We start from the raw sequence: 13,573 nt of genomic DNA, 5'->3' as shown, positions 1-13,573 counted from the left end.
TTAACAATATATTAAGTTTCTAATATAATAAACCCATGCAAGAAAACACTCCAAACATTTTTTAAAACAATCTTAGAAGTTATTAAAAAAAAAGTATGGGGTCATTTCCACAAATTAAATAAGGCATCCACAGAGACATTTGGAGTAATTCTGAAATCAAAATAGTTTAGATTATAGAAAAACAAAAGAATTAAATTCATTTTTTAATTTCACCCTCAGGGGCAAATGATACACTGCTAGAGTTTCAAACTTTCAAGTAAAAACAATTTCTGGAGAATTAAAAGAAAGTTTTTCCAACAATTCAGTGTTTCAATCAGTCTCTTCAAATAATAAGCAACAATTAACACATTAGGAAAATACTAGAACCTCAGGGGAACCAGGCTGGTTCCTAAATTACATTTTATTTAATAGAACTATTTTCTTTCAGATTAATACTGACATATGAAAATAAGGAAGAATAGCCTGTACAGAATGGTACCAAGCAGTATGATGATGTGTGACATTTTATTGTGACCAGCATTTGTAGTTAATTTAAAAGCAAGTTTAAAGTAATGCGATCCAAAGTAATACAAATTTTCTGGATGCCAGCACAGCTTACAAAATGTGGTTTCACTAACATAGAAACCTCCCGGAGATAACTAAGATCTTCCAAATTTCATGGCCCATCAAAATTCTGTGTAATAATGAGGACACAGCATATTATGAAGTTCGGACCAACTGCCAATAAAGGCACTAGGTTAGGCTGTTCCTCTAAAACCTATTCCCCTTTCTTATCTTAGCTAATAGCCTTTCAGGAGTTTGTAGACCCACATATGGAAAGAATAGAAAGATGTTTCTCTCCTTGGAAGAAACATAAGCACAGATATTTATCACACTTGCTTGGAAAGTCTGATCAACTCTTTTTCCACAGGCAACACTTCTTCTTAACTTAACGTCTTTGGGTTTTAGTATTTTAAACAATCAAGGTCACCCTTTAATTCTGTTGTGTTTTTTTATTATTATACTTGCCAAATTACTAAAGTTGGTAGTCTAGGTTTAAGATGCCAATCCTGCAAAGAATGCAAATATGCATGTAACCAAGGCTGTTACAGCAAAACAAAACTCAGTAATCACTATTTAAAAAAAAAAAAAGAAAAGGTATAGTGAGCAAGATATTACCTGAGTAGATGAAAATCCTCCCAGGTGATTTCTTTGCTGACTTAACCACTTCATAACAGGGATCCCCTCTTCTAACCTGTCTTGATGAAAGTGTGACAGCAGAGCATATGCTGCAAGTTCAATATCAATGGACCGTGGCTGCCATGAATCAGACATTTCAGAAGCAGGTGTTATCCAGAAACGAAATTCCCCTGAAAAATAAAACAAAATAACCTCAGATTCACATTCTGAAGTCTTTGGACTTCTGGGAAAGACTTATTTAAGAGTTAACTTCTGCTTATGTACTGGATTTCTTTAAAATTAAGTGAATTTAAAATTAAGTGAATTAACTGAATTGCATGTCCAGTAAAGGATTAATTTAAGCACTTCCTCAGGAGCTGCATAATATAGGTCCAAAGAAAGCTGGAGTCCAAATAGTCACTCCCATTGATTTCAGTGAACTTTACATTGACCCTTCCTATTGTCAGCCTGAAGTAACTGAGCTCTTGTAGAAAAGCCACCTCGTTGCTGGGGTACTCACTAGAGAAGGAACTTCAAACATCATGGCTGCCCACTAGGACTCGTCCTTGAGTGAAGCGCAAATTTCCCCTTCCCAAAAGTGACTGACTGAAAAGCCTAATGCAGTAAAGATGGAAGGACACTCTAGAGGCTCAGTTTCTAGTCTAGAACATGAATTCCTTCAAGTTTTTCAAGAGCACAATTACTATTTTTAATCCAAAACTTCAATATCTTATGCTCCATATGGTCTGTTCTTCCATCGAAACAGGAAACGAAATTCAGTCATGCTGAACTCAGAAGAGGCTAAACATGATGAGATGGCTGGTCACTACAGAAAGTGCAATACACCTCTGTACCAGCTCACAGTAAATCCAATCCTTCATCTCTTCATTCCAATACTGATTTCAGCTAACCACCCACACTGATCTTACAACTGACAAGTAATGTTCTTTGACAGCATCACTGTACTCTCATCAAGGCTGCTGTACTTAAAACTGGAAGGCCTAACTTTGCTGTGAATTGCAATTCATTTATGGACGCTTTTCATTAAAGCTTTCTAGAAGTTCCTAGCCTGTTATATACACCAAGCTCAAAACATATCTGAATTCAGAAGATCCTCTTTATTTATTTATACAGCTGTAAATATATGACAGATATTTTTCAAATTGAAGAACATCCATCTATACAAATGTTGAGGACTATTGTGCAATACCTTGGTGTTCTGCTCTCTCATTCAGTATACTCAGGGCTTCCTTGGCTTTTGTACTCTTGGCCCATGACAATGCATATGTCACAAGTGCCAAAGTATAATTATCCGAAATGCCTTCTTGTAATTTATCTTCTAGATAGTTTGTAGCACTCTTGATAACATACGCATGCTGAAAATGAAGATCACATTGAAGAATATACAATGAATAAAATACATATTATTACAATATAAAAGAAAAACTTGTACAGGAATAGAAACATTACTATCTTCAAACAACCAAGTACTGAAAATCTCTTTCACAGTCACAGACATGAACCTCAGAGGCAAACCTTTCAAACTGGCACTTTTATGAACATGAGTAATCTCAATTAAATCAACGGAATGTGGCACTTTTATGAACATGAGTAATCTCAATTAAATCAACGCAATGACTTAACATCTCTAAGGATAGTTCCCCCTGTAAATTGCTTTTTAAATTCTTGGACTGAAGACATGACAATATTCTTGCTAAAAGTAATTGTCTTTAGATTTTGCAAAGGTACACAAAATTGGATGGCTTCACAGCACAACTTCGTATTGTCTTAAGAAGTAAACCAAAGTACAGGCAAGTTTTACCAAATCATGTTAAGTTTTGTCTCTATTCAGATGTGCCTCTATTTCTTTACACTACCAGGTGTTTGCCAGGTAGTATGACAGTTTATGAAGTATTCCAGTAACTACAAATTCCATTTATGAATTCCAATACCTGTTTATCTGGGAACCCTAGGAGGGATGACATGATGTACGCTGTGAGAGTGACTGGATTATTGGTGCCTCCTTGGAGGTCACTGTGTAACACTTTGCCAGGCTCCTGAAATTCTCCATTTAATTTCTGATGCCGGACAATCCATTTAGCTGTATCCATGAGTACATCTTGGTCAATATCTATGAATGGACGAGCTTGAAGGAAACATCTTAATACAAAAGCTGATAACCTTGGGGAAAAGGTTAATTAAATAGGACAAAATTAGCAACATCTTACAGCTTCTGCTTAACATGATGTAAGAATATAGTGACGTATAAGGTATTCTACACACACCTTTAAGCATGGAGGAAAATACATGCTTCAACCAGACAAGAAAGTAGACTAAGCTTAATCCACAAAAAATGAAGCTATTTCCTTGTTCCTAAAGATAATCCCTTTTGCAGCTGTTATGTTTCAAAAATAAGTACAGACTATAGGCTCCAAGACTTTGTTTATCTTTGTTTATCCAAGCCTCTTACAGCATTTGTTTAACTTTATTCAAATGTTGCTCTCCTGCCTTCTGTTGCAAGACTAAAGTGGCAAAAGCATAGTTAACAGTAATGCAGTTATAAGTGTGATGGTAGTTATCACAATTATCCCTGCAATGACATAATCGAAACAACCCTTGTTTAATTCATCAATAATCTGAAGTTCTGCTTTGACTCCTTTCTTTGCTAAATGTTTATTCATGTAACCTGTCACCGCACCATATAAGTACCAGGGTTGCCAATGCAGATAAATTATCTTCATTTTTCAGCCCATCAGTACCTAGTCTAAGGCAAATCCCAATGACGTCAATGAAAGATGCTCACTGACTCCAGAATGAGGAACTGGATCAGTGACAGAGTAATTGGAAAAGTTCTATTTGAAGTTGGCTGAAGCACGTAAGTACATTTAAACTAACCAAATGTGGATTAGCTAAACAAAGTGCTGGAACTTGTCTCTATCTGTTTATCTAGCTAGCTTCCACTATTATGCATACTATGTGTGTTTCTTAAGGTGAAATTCAGCACTGAAAAGGGTTTTACAGTCTCAAAAAAGGAGGTGTATTAAGATGCAAGTGGGACAATTTTTATTATTTTTTTTCCATCAGTAGCTCTGTTCACCCCACAGGGAATGCCTCATAGAGTCCTCAGCCTCCAGTACAGAGAAAACTGAAAATCTATTTGAAGCAATGAAGATGACAGAGCCCTAAATGGTTCCAGTCAACTGCAAGAATAAGCTATGCCATTATTGTCATTCTTCCTTCAAGGAAAGCAACAGAAAAAACTTTCAGACCAAGCTCTGTGTTCTCTATGGAGTCACCTTGGCATATACAACACTTAAAGTAGTCCCACTTTCTTATGTCTTTATACATTACTAGAGGACTAACAGTGAGTCTATGACACTTTTGCCTGCTGGGGAAGAATCTCCTAGGTACTGGTTCTTAAGCAGGCAGAATCAGCCTGCTCTGATGTTCAAAAACCTTAGAGCAATTGGACAGATTAGGCAGATTAATAAATCAGACATCCTCAGAATTTGCTTCTGGCTGCTGAAGACATCTAATGCCAATCAAGTTGTATCTAGACCAGTGAACCCCACTACTTTCCAAACCAGGGTTGCTGAATGCAAATGCTGCATGGGCATGGACCTTGCAGTGCATTAACTCCTGAACCAGGTGCAGGAATAACCGAAAAGTTGTTAAGAAGGTGTCAGGGTCTGGAAGGTTGACAGGGACTATGCTAATAATTAAATGGTAACAGGAATTACATTCCTGGGTACAGGAATATGCCTGGGCACTTTCTTAACATACTAGTAAATATGTCGCACTAGAGAATAAAACTGGAGTGTGTTTTAACCACTTAACAGCTCTGGATTGCAGAGAGCCTGCAGTGGTGATTTAAACATCCAATCACCGTTCTGCTTTTGCACAGTTAACCACATTTCACTCTTTGTTGCAGCAAGAAGCCAAGCCCTGAGTAGCCTTAATTCACTTTTTTTCCAAAGCAGTTTTAAGTTTTCTCCATGCTGGTAAGCTATCCTCTTCAACAGAACATCTCAAAGCATTTCATTCAGCTATTCCCATGGCTAAAATAATTCATCGTTTGTCTTTTGCGAAATTAAAAAGACTTGCCCTAATAATGGCCTTGACAGCATGCTATTCAGTGAAATGACCTTAGAGTTGGCCTAAACACCTAATGAAAACCAGGCAGAAGGCTAATACAGCTGGAAACTTTTACCAGCCTCACAAAAAAATTTAGTCTTAGGGAAAATATCTCAAATACTCAAATTCCAAAGTGAATCTGGCAGAACTACTTACCATGTGCTCCCAGAGGGATCCTCATTTCCAAAGGCACTAAAAGAGCCATCTTCCCTCTGGAAAAGCAGCTCTCTTTGGTAACCTGCAGTGAAAGAGCAGAGACAGGTATTGAACACATGGGTTCCTGTACAAACCTCCTGCTCACATGAAGCAAGGCATTTTCTAAGGCTGTGAAGAGTACAGCTTGAATAAATATTCCATAAAATATCTCCCAAATACACAGAAACACACAGAACAGTGCAGAAGACTACAAGAAAGTGGGTCACAGTAACACGAAGGATCTATCTACGAAAATAGACCTATATGGCTCTCATTACCACTGATCTGCCACCCAGACAGGACAGTGCAGGGTAGAGACCCGTTCCCACGTAACTCAGTGGCTCCAGCAGGACAGCAGTGAGCGCAGCCCAGAGCAGCACCTATAGAGCTCAGCTCACCAAAGTGCTGAAGCACTGAAATCATGCACCTAAAGAAATGTTCTATTTTCCCCAGCAAAATAGAGAAGTAAAAATTAAGTATTTTCCAACTGGAAGGGCATGGGCACAGCTACAAATGCTGGTGAAAAACAGACCCTTTCAGTAACTTGCTTTGGCCAAATCTATCAAAGAAGCATACTGGAAGAGGCTGTTCTGAAAAAGAGTGAAACATCTCAGCAGTAACCAAAAGGGCTTCCTAGGAGGAACCTGGTTAAGCAGCATCCAAATATTCCTCAGTATCCAGACCAAGTGTAGCTTTCTCCTGACTGCTGAACATCTATAGTAGAAGGGCCACAAAGGCTTACTAGCTGCTCATGACCAGCAGCAGTGTCCTTACTCAACAGCTGACTTCAGTGCAGAACCAGCATTTGTTAATGTTCCAAAGAAAGAGTTCCCTAAAATATGCTACTCACTGTAGTCTCTGATTCATAAAACCTTCCTTACCCTACATTTTGCTTGCCATTTGTGTATCGAGAATAACCATATCTATTAATAGCGTTTCACGAGACACCTTTTTATCTCCCTCCCACCCCCTTTTTTATTTCATGGCTGCACTATTTCAGTTATTATAATTAAGAAACAATATTCGTTAGTCTAACATCTGACATTCATATAGACAGAATACCGAACCAGTCAGGCAGAAGGAAAAGCCTCAAGCAAGGTTTTATAAAGGCATTTGCATCATTAAGTCCTACAGAAAGGAAGGAGAGCAAATACTGGTTATCTTTACAAACAGGCCCCATAAGACCCATCCAACTAAAACTATTACCTACAACATTTTCCTTGTTTTTATTGATAAAAGGATTTATCACTTGCTTACATACTACCCTGAATACAGACATTGTGTGAACCACAGCCGTAATTACTGAGGAACAAATGCCCTGGTCCCTCAATCTTTGTTATGATATAAGATGAACTCCTACTCAGGGTCTCTATGACAGAAGAAATATAAATACATGAGCCTAAACTGCTACATTATACCAGTATGGCTTTCCCTATAAACTATTACCCCAGTGGTATCAAGTTTAGTTTTTGTCTCCTTAGAAGTGCTTAACATTACAATTTCCCACTTAAACATGTTTTAAATGTATTTAGCACAACAACAGTGGTTGTTAAACCATCATTAAAACTGGTGAATCCTTCCCACGCAGACGAATCTGTCATCTCAGTTAACAATCTTGAGAAGTCAAGAATTCTTAAGTAGGAGGAAAAAGGAATTAAGTGGCAAAAGTTGCTGTCCAAGTTTTAACCTCAAAATAATGTGCCACGAAGAACGCAAATATATGCATACATACAGACTACCTCCTCTTCAAAAATACCTGACTGTAAGGCCCAAAAGGTGAGGTCTTCTGTTTCTTCACAGAACAGGCAATACACAGAAATAAGGATTATAGCCACCCTCCACCAGTAGTGTAAAAGCACCGAACTAAGACCAACAGCTTACAAAGACTTCTGAGCAGCCACTGCACAAAAATAAATTTATCTCCAAATTTACTAGGATTGAGAAGGAATGGAAAGATGAGCAGAACCAGAGGAAGGACAGCTATTTCCTACACTCCCTTTGCTTTCTTCTTAACGCCAAGCCCCTTGCAGTCACGCAAAAATCTTCAAACACGAGAGTATCTAACACAGGGATGTCTGCAGAAATGCTGAAACAATAGATCTGAGGGCTGTGAACCCCCATGTTTGTTCCAATGGACACTCAATCAGACGTGAAAAATGACACTTCAAATGTCAACACATACAACTGGAAAGGCAAGGAAAAGAAGGATCCTATTATGAAGATGTACTCTAATACTCCCAGAGGACTGGCTGAAACCCAAAAGATGTAGGAGACTAGCGGAGGCAGGCTAAAAGAAGAGTACATCAGGATGGAAAGGACTTCAGAAATATGCGAAGGACTAAAAGGTCTTACGTTTCAAACAGTTTGAAAATATTGTTCCAACTCTGCTTGCCTGTGTCTAGCACCAAAGTTTTCAGACCAACCAGTTTGGTTTTTTTTTAATTCCAAAGTGATTTCAAGACAGGATCTGTAATTTCCACAACTGAAATATTTTTTATTTTTTTTAAAGACAGCTATTTTGCATTGCCTTTGCTCTAGGTAAATAAAATCTGGTAAAAGAAAAGTAACTACTTCTAGCTATGTTTCCTTCCCCCAACTAACATTTAGTCTTAAAATTAGTACATTTACTTCAGATTATGAGGTCACTCTTTCAAATATTTAGTGGATTTTGACATATAAAATAAAGTCTGTTTTAAATTAAACTACACGACAATACTTTCAAAAATGGAGCTTATGAAAAGTTGCAACTCAAACTAAAGATAAACTTCTCCTTTACGATTGCATTTAAGTGAACCAGTGCAACAACTGAAATCAGTTGTAAAGATGAAGAAAAAATGACGTTTAGATCATGGTTCTTTTTTATCTTAAGGTTACAAATATTTCTTCATATTTTGCTTTGGCTACCACAGCGTTAAGAACATGTACCTAAATTCAAAAGCCTGGGAAAAAGCTGAGTAACATAATGCTTTGTATATGAGTGACATTTAATCCTATAGTCTTCACTTGCTTTAAAATAACTTTTATAAATCACTTACTGGAAAATTTCGGGAAATTATGGTATTACAACTCTATCTTCAAAGAGTGGTAGATTGCTTACACACTTCAGTGTAGCTGTTTACATAACATGTCTTTTTTCTTACTTTTCAACTGAACAGTGTAGTAGGCAGGGTTTAAAAAAATGCGTTTGACTAGTTTTGACACAAAATTGGGTTCTTGACGAAAGGAAAATTTATTTTGAAATGTGTTTTCTCCAAGGAAAATTTCAACATCTTAAAAAAAAAAAAAGACAAAAAAAAAACAAAACACCAAAAAAAATCATACTTACAGAGAGTAAAAAAAAATCTGAAAATGTCATCATTCTGCCTTAGTAGGGGTGTAGCTCAGATGAGGATCGTCTCATTCCTCTCTGTGAACCACACTCAGCACGTGGGGTGCCACATGGTGATTGTGGTACATCACATATTCCACCTTACCCAGAAGGCACAAGGAAGCATGCTTCCTTGTGCAATTACGCTCTCCACACTTGATGATGCCCTGAAGTATTTCCAGGTTAAAATATAAAACCATTTCCAACTGCAGTTTTCCAGTTTTCAATTGGCAGCACAGAGTTCAATTCTGACCAAGTCTAAAACTTGGATGGGCAAACACCAGTCACCCGAGCAAGCATCATTCCTTGAGGTCTGCAAGGACATGGCAGGATGTGCATGCTGTCACTGAGGACAGATATAAACATGGGATGGCTATGGTCCTCGCTGACCCCTGACTAGTTTTCACCTTCTGTGCCTCAAGCAGAGATCAGAAATGTTTGCTCATGCATGGTTTTATTAAAGGAGAGATAGCAACCCCCAAGGAAAGCTACATGAATTGCCTTCTAAAATGAAGTTTCCCTCTGAAAAGTAACTATATAAAAATGACGTGTTTTTTCAGAGCAAACTTGCCCTTGTAAATAAAATTATTTGCTCTTTAATTCTATCATCTCAGAAGAAAAAGGAAAAGAAAGAAAAAGCTAAGTTTTTCTTCCAGTTCACACAACACAATAGAACAGGATTTCAGATAGCAAATGCAAAGTCACAGATAGATTTTTAAGAATTCTTACTAGCAAAAGATAACTTTTTTTTTTAAGCATACACACCTTTTCTCATAAATGATACAGCTTTTGATTTAATATCCTCTCTCATCTGCCCGGTTTTAGTGAGGTATTGCAAAATATATACATTTGGAGCAAAATTGATCATATTCTGTTCACCACAGCCATAAGGCATCTTAATTAATGATGACAAACCATTGATAGAAGGTCCAAGTAAATCACCTGAAAGATAAAATTAAAGCTTAATGCAAATAAATTTAATCTTAATGCAAATAAATGTATGCATAACACATAAAGGGTAGTATCAGCTAAGCTGGGAGAAAATATGATACATTAGAAATGTATGTACAAAACACCACTAATCAGGCAGAAAACTTCATTAACCATGCACAGTCTTCTCATCAGCTTTTTTTTGCCCACTGACCAATCTCCCCTCAGAGCTTTCCTGACCTTCCTGACAGGATAATTTCAAACAGACACCATTTTAAAAAGCCAAAAGTTATTTTCTCTAGGATAGTGTTACAGCAATTGCACATATTTCGAATTTCCTGTATTTCTATTCTCACCCAGAGTTATCAAAGCCTAGGAGTCACAAGGACCAACTATCAGCTGAATTTTAGGTTGTATTCTCCAGATAAGCAGAATTTAAACACAAAACTAGCAAACTGCAGGACCTTCATTATTAAAATCTGACTCCCTCTCTAACTCTGAAAAAGGACAGTCAATATCATAACACTGTAAATGAAATAAATAAAATGAATAACACACTCCGTCTATACAGTCTTTTTATGCTTCATCCAATGCACGATGAAAAATGATTTTGAACTAATGATTCAGCCCATAGCAGTTAAATCAAAATTAACACAGTTCCTGAAAAACCTATAAAGCAACAACCATACAGGGAAAAGTCTTATAGAAGGAGATCGTTTAGTAGGAGATCTGAGAAAAGCTCTGGAAAATCCTGCTGTGGTAGCTCAGAATATTACACGTCAACCTCCCTGGTCTACTTGACAGAGTTTACTGCTTCCAGTAACTACTGGCAACTGCCTCATTCTTTATAAAGCACCTATGACTGCAGTGCAGGAGATACCAGCACCTGGATTATGGACACATGTTAAATTTGGCAACCATGCCGTAACTTGCAAGAGGATATTACATATGCCAAACACTGCTAATGAAGACCAATCCTTCCACAACTATATGCAATACAGATACCCTAGACTTTCAAAAGCAGTGGTAGTGGCATGCTGTACCTTCATGCTCTGTCTTAGGTACTAGCTGAGTTCAGCAAAAGCCCAGCAGGCAACAAACTATTCTCAAAACAACAACAAAAAACAGCTGACCAACAAATAATAAAGATGGAAATAAAACAAAATAATCCTTACCAACAGCAGTGACCTGCACTCTCTCACTGCCACTTACAACATCAGAAGGAAAAGTGAAATCCAAAGTATTTGACACCGCTCGTGGTTTACTCCCAGTTAAATCCAAAAGGAGTGTCTGAGAATATGTCTGTTCCAATCCTTCAGCCTATCGAAAAAAACAGAGAGGATTATTGTAATTTCCAACAGTTTGCTGCTTTTTGGATTGGGACTATATGCTTACTGTGCTGAGACATCTAAAGCTCTGTCAGATATTTTGCACTGCTTCCTAACCTGTCAAGAACCTGAGCTATTGGCCTGTCTGAACTGAAACAGAAAAGTTATTATAATAAAGACTTGCCTCCACTATTTGCTTCTAGAGACCACATGTTAATTATAAAAATACACCTACAAAATCAATGAAAGCATCTTTGATTCCAGTGAGCTCAATGCCAAGCACGGAGCTCCGTGACCAAGCATATTACAAGGCCAGAAGCGGTCTTGAACATGAGCCAGCAAAGGGACCTTGTGGCAAAGGTAGCCAACTGCATCCTGTGTTGCATCAGGGAAAGCATTGCCAGCAGGTTGAGGAAGGTGATCCTCCACTCAGCACTGGTGAGACATCTGGAGTACTGGGTCTAGTTGTGGGCTCGGCAGTACAAGAAACATGGACAGACTGGAGTGAGTCCAGCCAAGAGTCACAAAAACAATTAAATGCTTAGAGCACCTGTCATACAAGGAGAGGCAGAGAGAGCTAGGACTGCTCGGTCTGGAGAAGAGAAGGTTCAAGAAGAATCTCAACAATGTATATAAACACCTCATTGGAGGGAGCAAAGAAGATGCAGCCAGGCTCTTCTCAGAAACAGAGACAGACTCTTCTCAGTGATGCCCACTGGCAGAACAGGAGGCGATGGGTACAATTGAAATAAGGGAAATTCCATTCAAATATAAAAAAATATCTTTTTAAAAACATTGTAAGGGTACTCAAACACTAGAACAAGTTGCTCAGACAGGCTGAGAAGTCTCCGTCCTTGGGTATGTTCAAAACCTGACTGACAGGGTCCTGAACATGCTGCTGTTGTCGATCCTGCTCTGAGCAGGAAGGATGAACTACCTGATCTCCAGAAGTCCTTTCTAAACTCAACACTTCTCTGACTCTATAATCTTTAGTAGCTAATTTAGGATGAGATTACAAGTGTCTATTGCCTTCTCCTGAAATGGAGACTAACATGACTCAAATGGTTAGACGTCAGAAGTAAAGGCAAGTCTCATCCAAAAGCTTCTGGTTTATCAGAAAATCTGGGTGCTACATTTCCACCACTACCACAATACAGAAATGTTCATAAAAACAGGCTTTGAACGAAGCCAGGTGCACTAAGAAATTCATTGCATTTATCCATAATACAGTTACTTGGTCCACTCTTGGACCACTTGGTCCACAACAGGTTATGAAGCTAACTGTAGCATCATGAATTCACTAATGTGAAAACAGGTTTTGCTTTGCTTTCAGAAGGACTGGACACATGATCAGTTGTAGAACACGATCTATGTTTTCATTCCTGAAAGAGGTTCTGAAGATTTTTAAAGGAGGAATTTTTTTAAAAGAAGTGCTTTTAACTTAAATCCACCTGACCTGAAACCAACCTTAAAAAATGAGAGGCAGAGAAGTAAATCAGTTTGCCTTTTTGCAACGCTCCGTTATCTATTTAGGGAGTAATTTATCCTTGGAACAAGCCATGCTGACAACTGTTTACCTTTACTAAAACTTTCTGGATGATAGCATCAGAAGCAGCAGATGATATCGCTGTCACTTTGATGGGAATCTCTCCCAGCTGTTTTGGCTTGATTGGGAATTGAACAGTTTTCCCATCTTCACTTGGTACAAATACAGACTGTTGATTTACTGTAGCATTTACTTCATTGGATGTTAAAAAAATATCAAAAGCATCACTCACATCCAGGATCACACTAACCTGTAAAATACAATAACATTTGCAATAGCAGGTGTTAATTTTGAAGAACTGCTTTCATAAGCCTCCTTTTTTGGGGTAAATAGAGAAATAGCTTTACAATCTGATTACTGAAGAAAACATTAAGGATCTCAAAAGAGAAAGATGTGATCTCCACCACCCCTCAGTGTCTGGTAACATTCAAATACAGAAAGACTTATTTTACCTCAGCTTCTTCTTTCAAATAATTAAAGATATTCACTTCCAAAATGAACTGCTCTCCTCTGATGACAGAGTATGGAAGGTTTAGGAAAATGAAGAAAGGTTGAAAAGCTTCTAGCTGCAAAACAAGATCAGCACAAAACAGTGAGTCCCTACAATCGGACACCAGTGAGAAGATGACTGTTTAGTATATCTTCTAATTAGAATGTCTCATCTTTAAATACATGACAGTATGTTTACTCATACTCTACAATTAACAAAATGTATTAGTACAGGGCTAAAACAGAAACCAAAGATGCTTCTGCTCATAGCCACCTTTGTTGGAACTCTGCAATGCCATTCAGATGAGAGCTGCTGGACTCCTGGCAGCTTTGACATGGCAAATTCTGACAGAGGCACCTTGTCCGTGTCAATACAGAAATACATGTTGGAACACAAGATAACTAATTCTCCCAAATTCTGTAATT

The 13,573-nt window shown here is 37.9% G+C and overlaps 1 protein-coding gene across 1 annotated transcript in view; it reads right to left on the bottom strand.

Moving 5' to 3' along the window:
• Positions 1 to 13,573, bottom strand: part of CD109 (CD109 molecule) — an 82,578-nt gene that overhangs the window by 21,534 nt on the left and 47,471 nt on the right. The window contains exons 20-27 of the mRNA XM_040550897.1: positions 13,111 to 13,224; positions 12,690 to 12,908; positions 10,960 to 11,104; positions 9,620 to 9,796; positions 5,449 to 5,530; positions 3,111 to 3,339; positions 2,369 to 2,534; positions 1,159 to 1,349 (exon numbers count right to left, since the gene is read on the bottom strand). Of these exons, the coding sequence (XP_040406831.1) occupies positions 1,159 to 1,349; positions 2,369 to 2,534; positions 3,111 to 3,339; positions 5,449 to 5,530; positions 9,620 to 9,796; positions 10,960 to 11,104; positions 12,690 to 12,908; positions 13,111 to 13,224 (1,323 nt within the window). The remainder of the gene's footprint in view (positions 1 to 1,158; positions 1,350 to 2,368; positions 2,535 to 3,110; positions 3,340 to 5,448; positions 5,531 to 9,619; positions 9,797 to 10,959; positions 11,105 to 12,689; positions 12,909 to 13,110; positions 13,225 to 13,573) is intronic.

Source organism: Cygnus olor, chromosome 3 (genome assembly GCF_009769625.2).
Source record: "Cygnus olor isolate bCygOlo1 chromosome 3, bCygOlo1.pri.v2, whole genome shotgun sequence".
Taxonomy (NCBI): domain Eukaryota; kingdom Metazoa; phylum Chordata; class Aves; order Anseriformes; family Anatidae; genus Cygnus; species Cygnus olor.
Note: the sequence above shows the minus strand (reverse complement) of the source record. Positions and strands in the feature narration are given on the sequence as shown.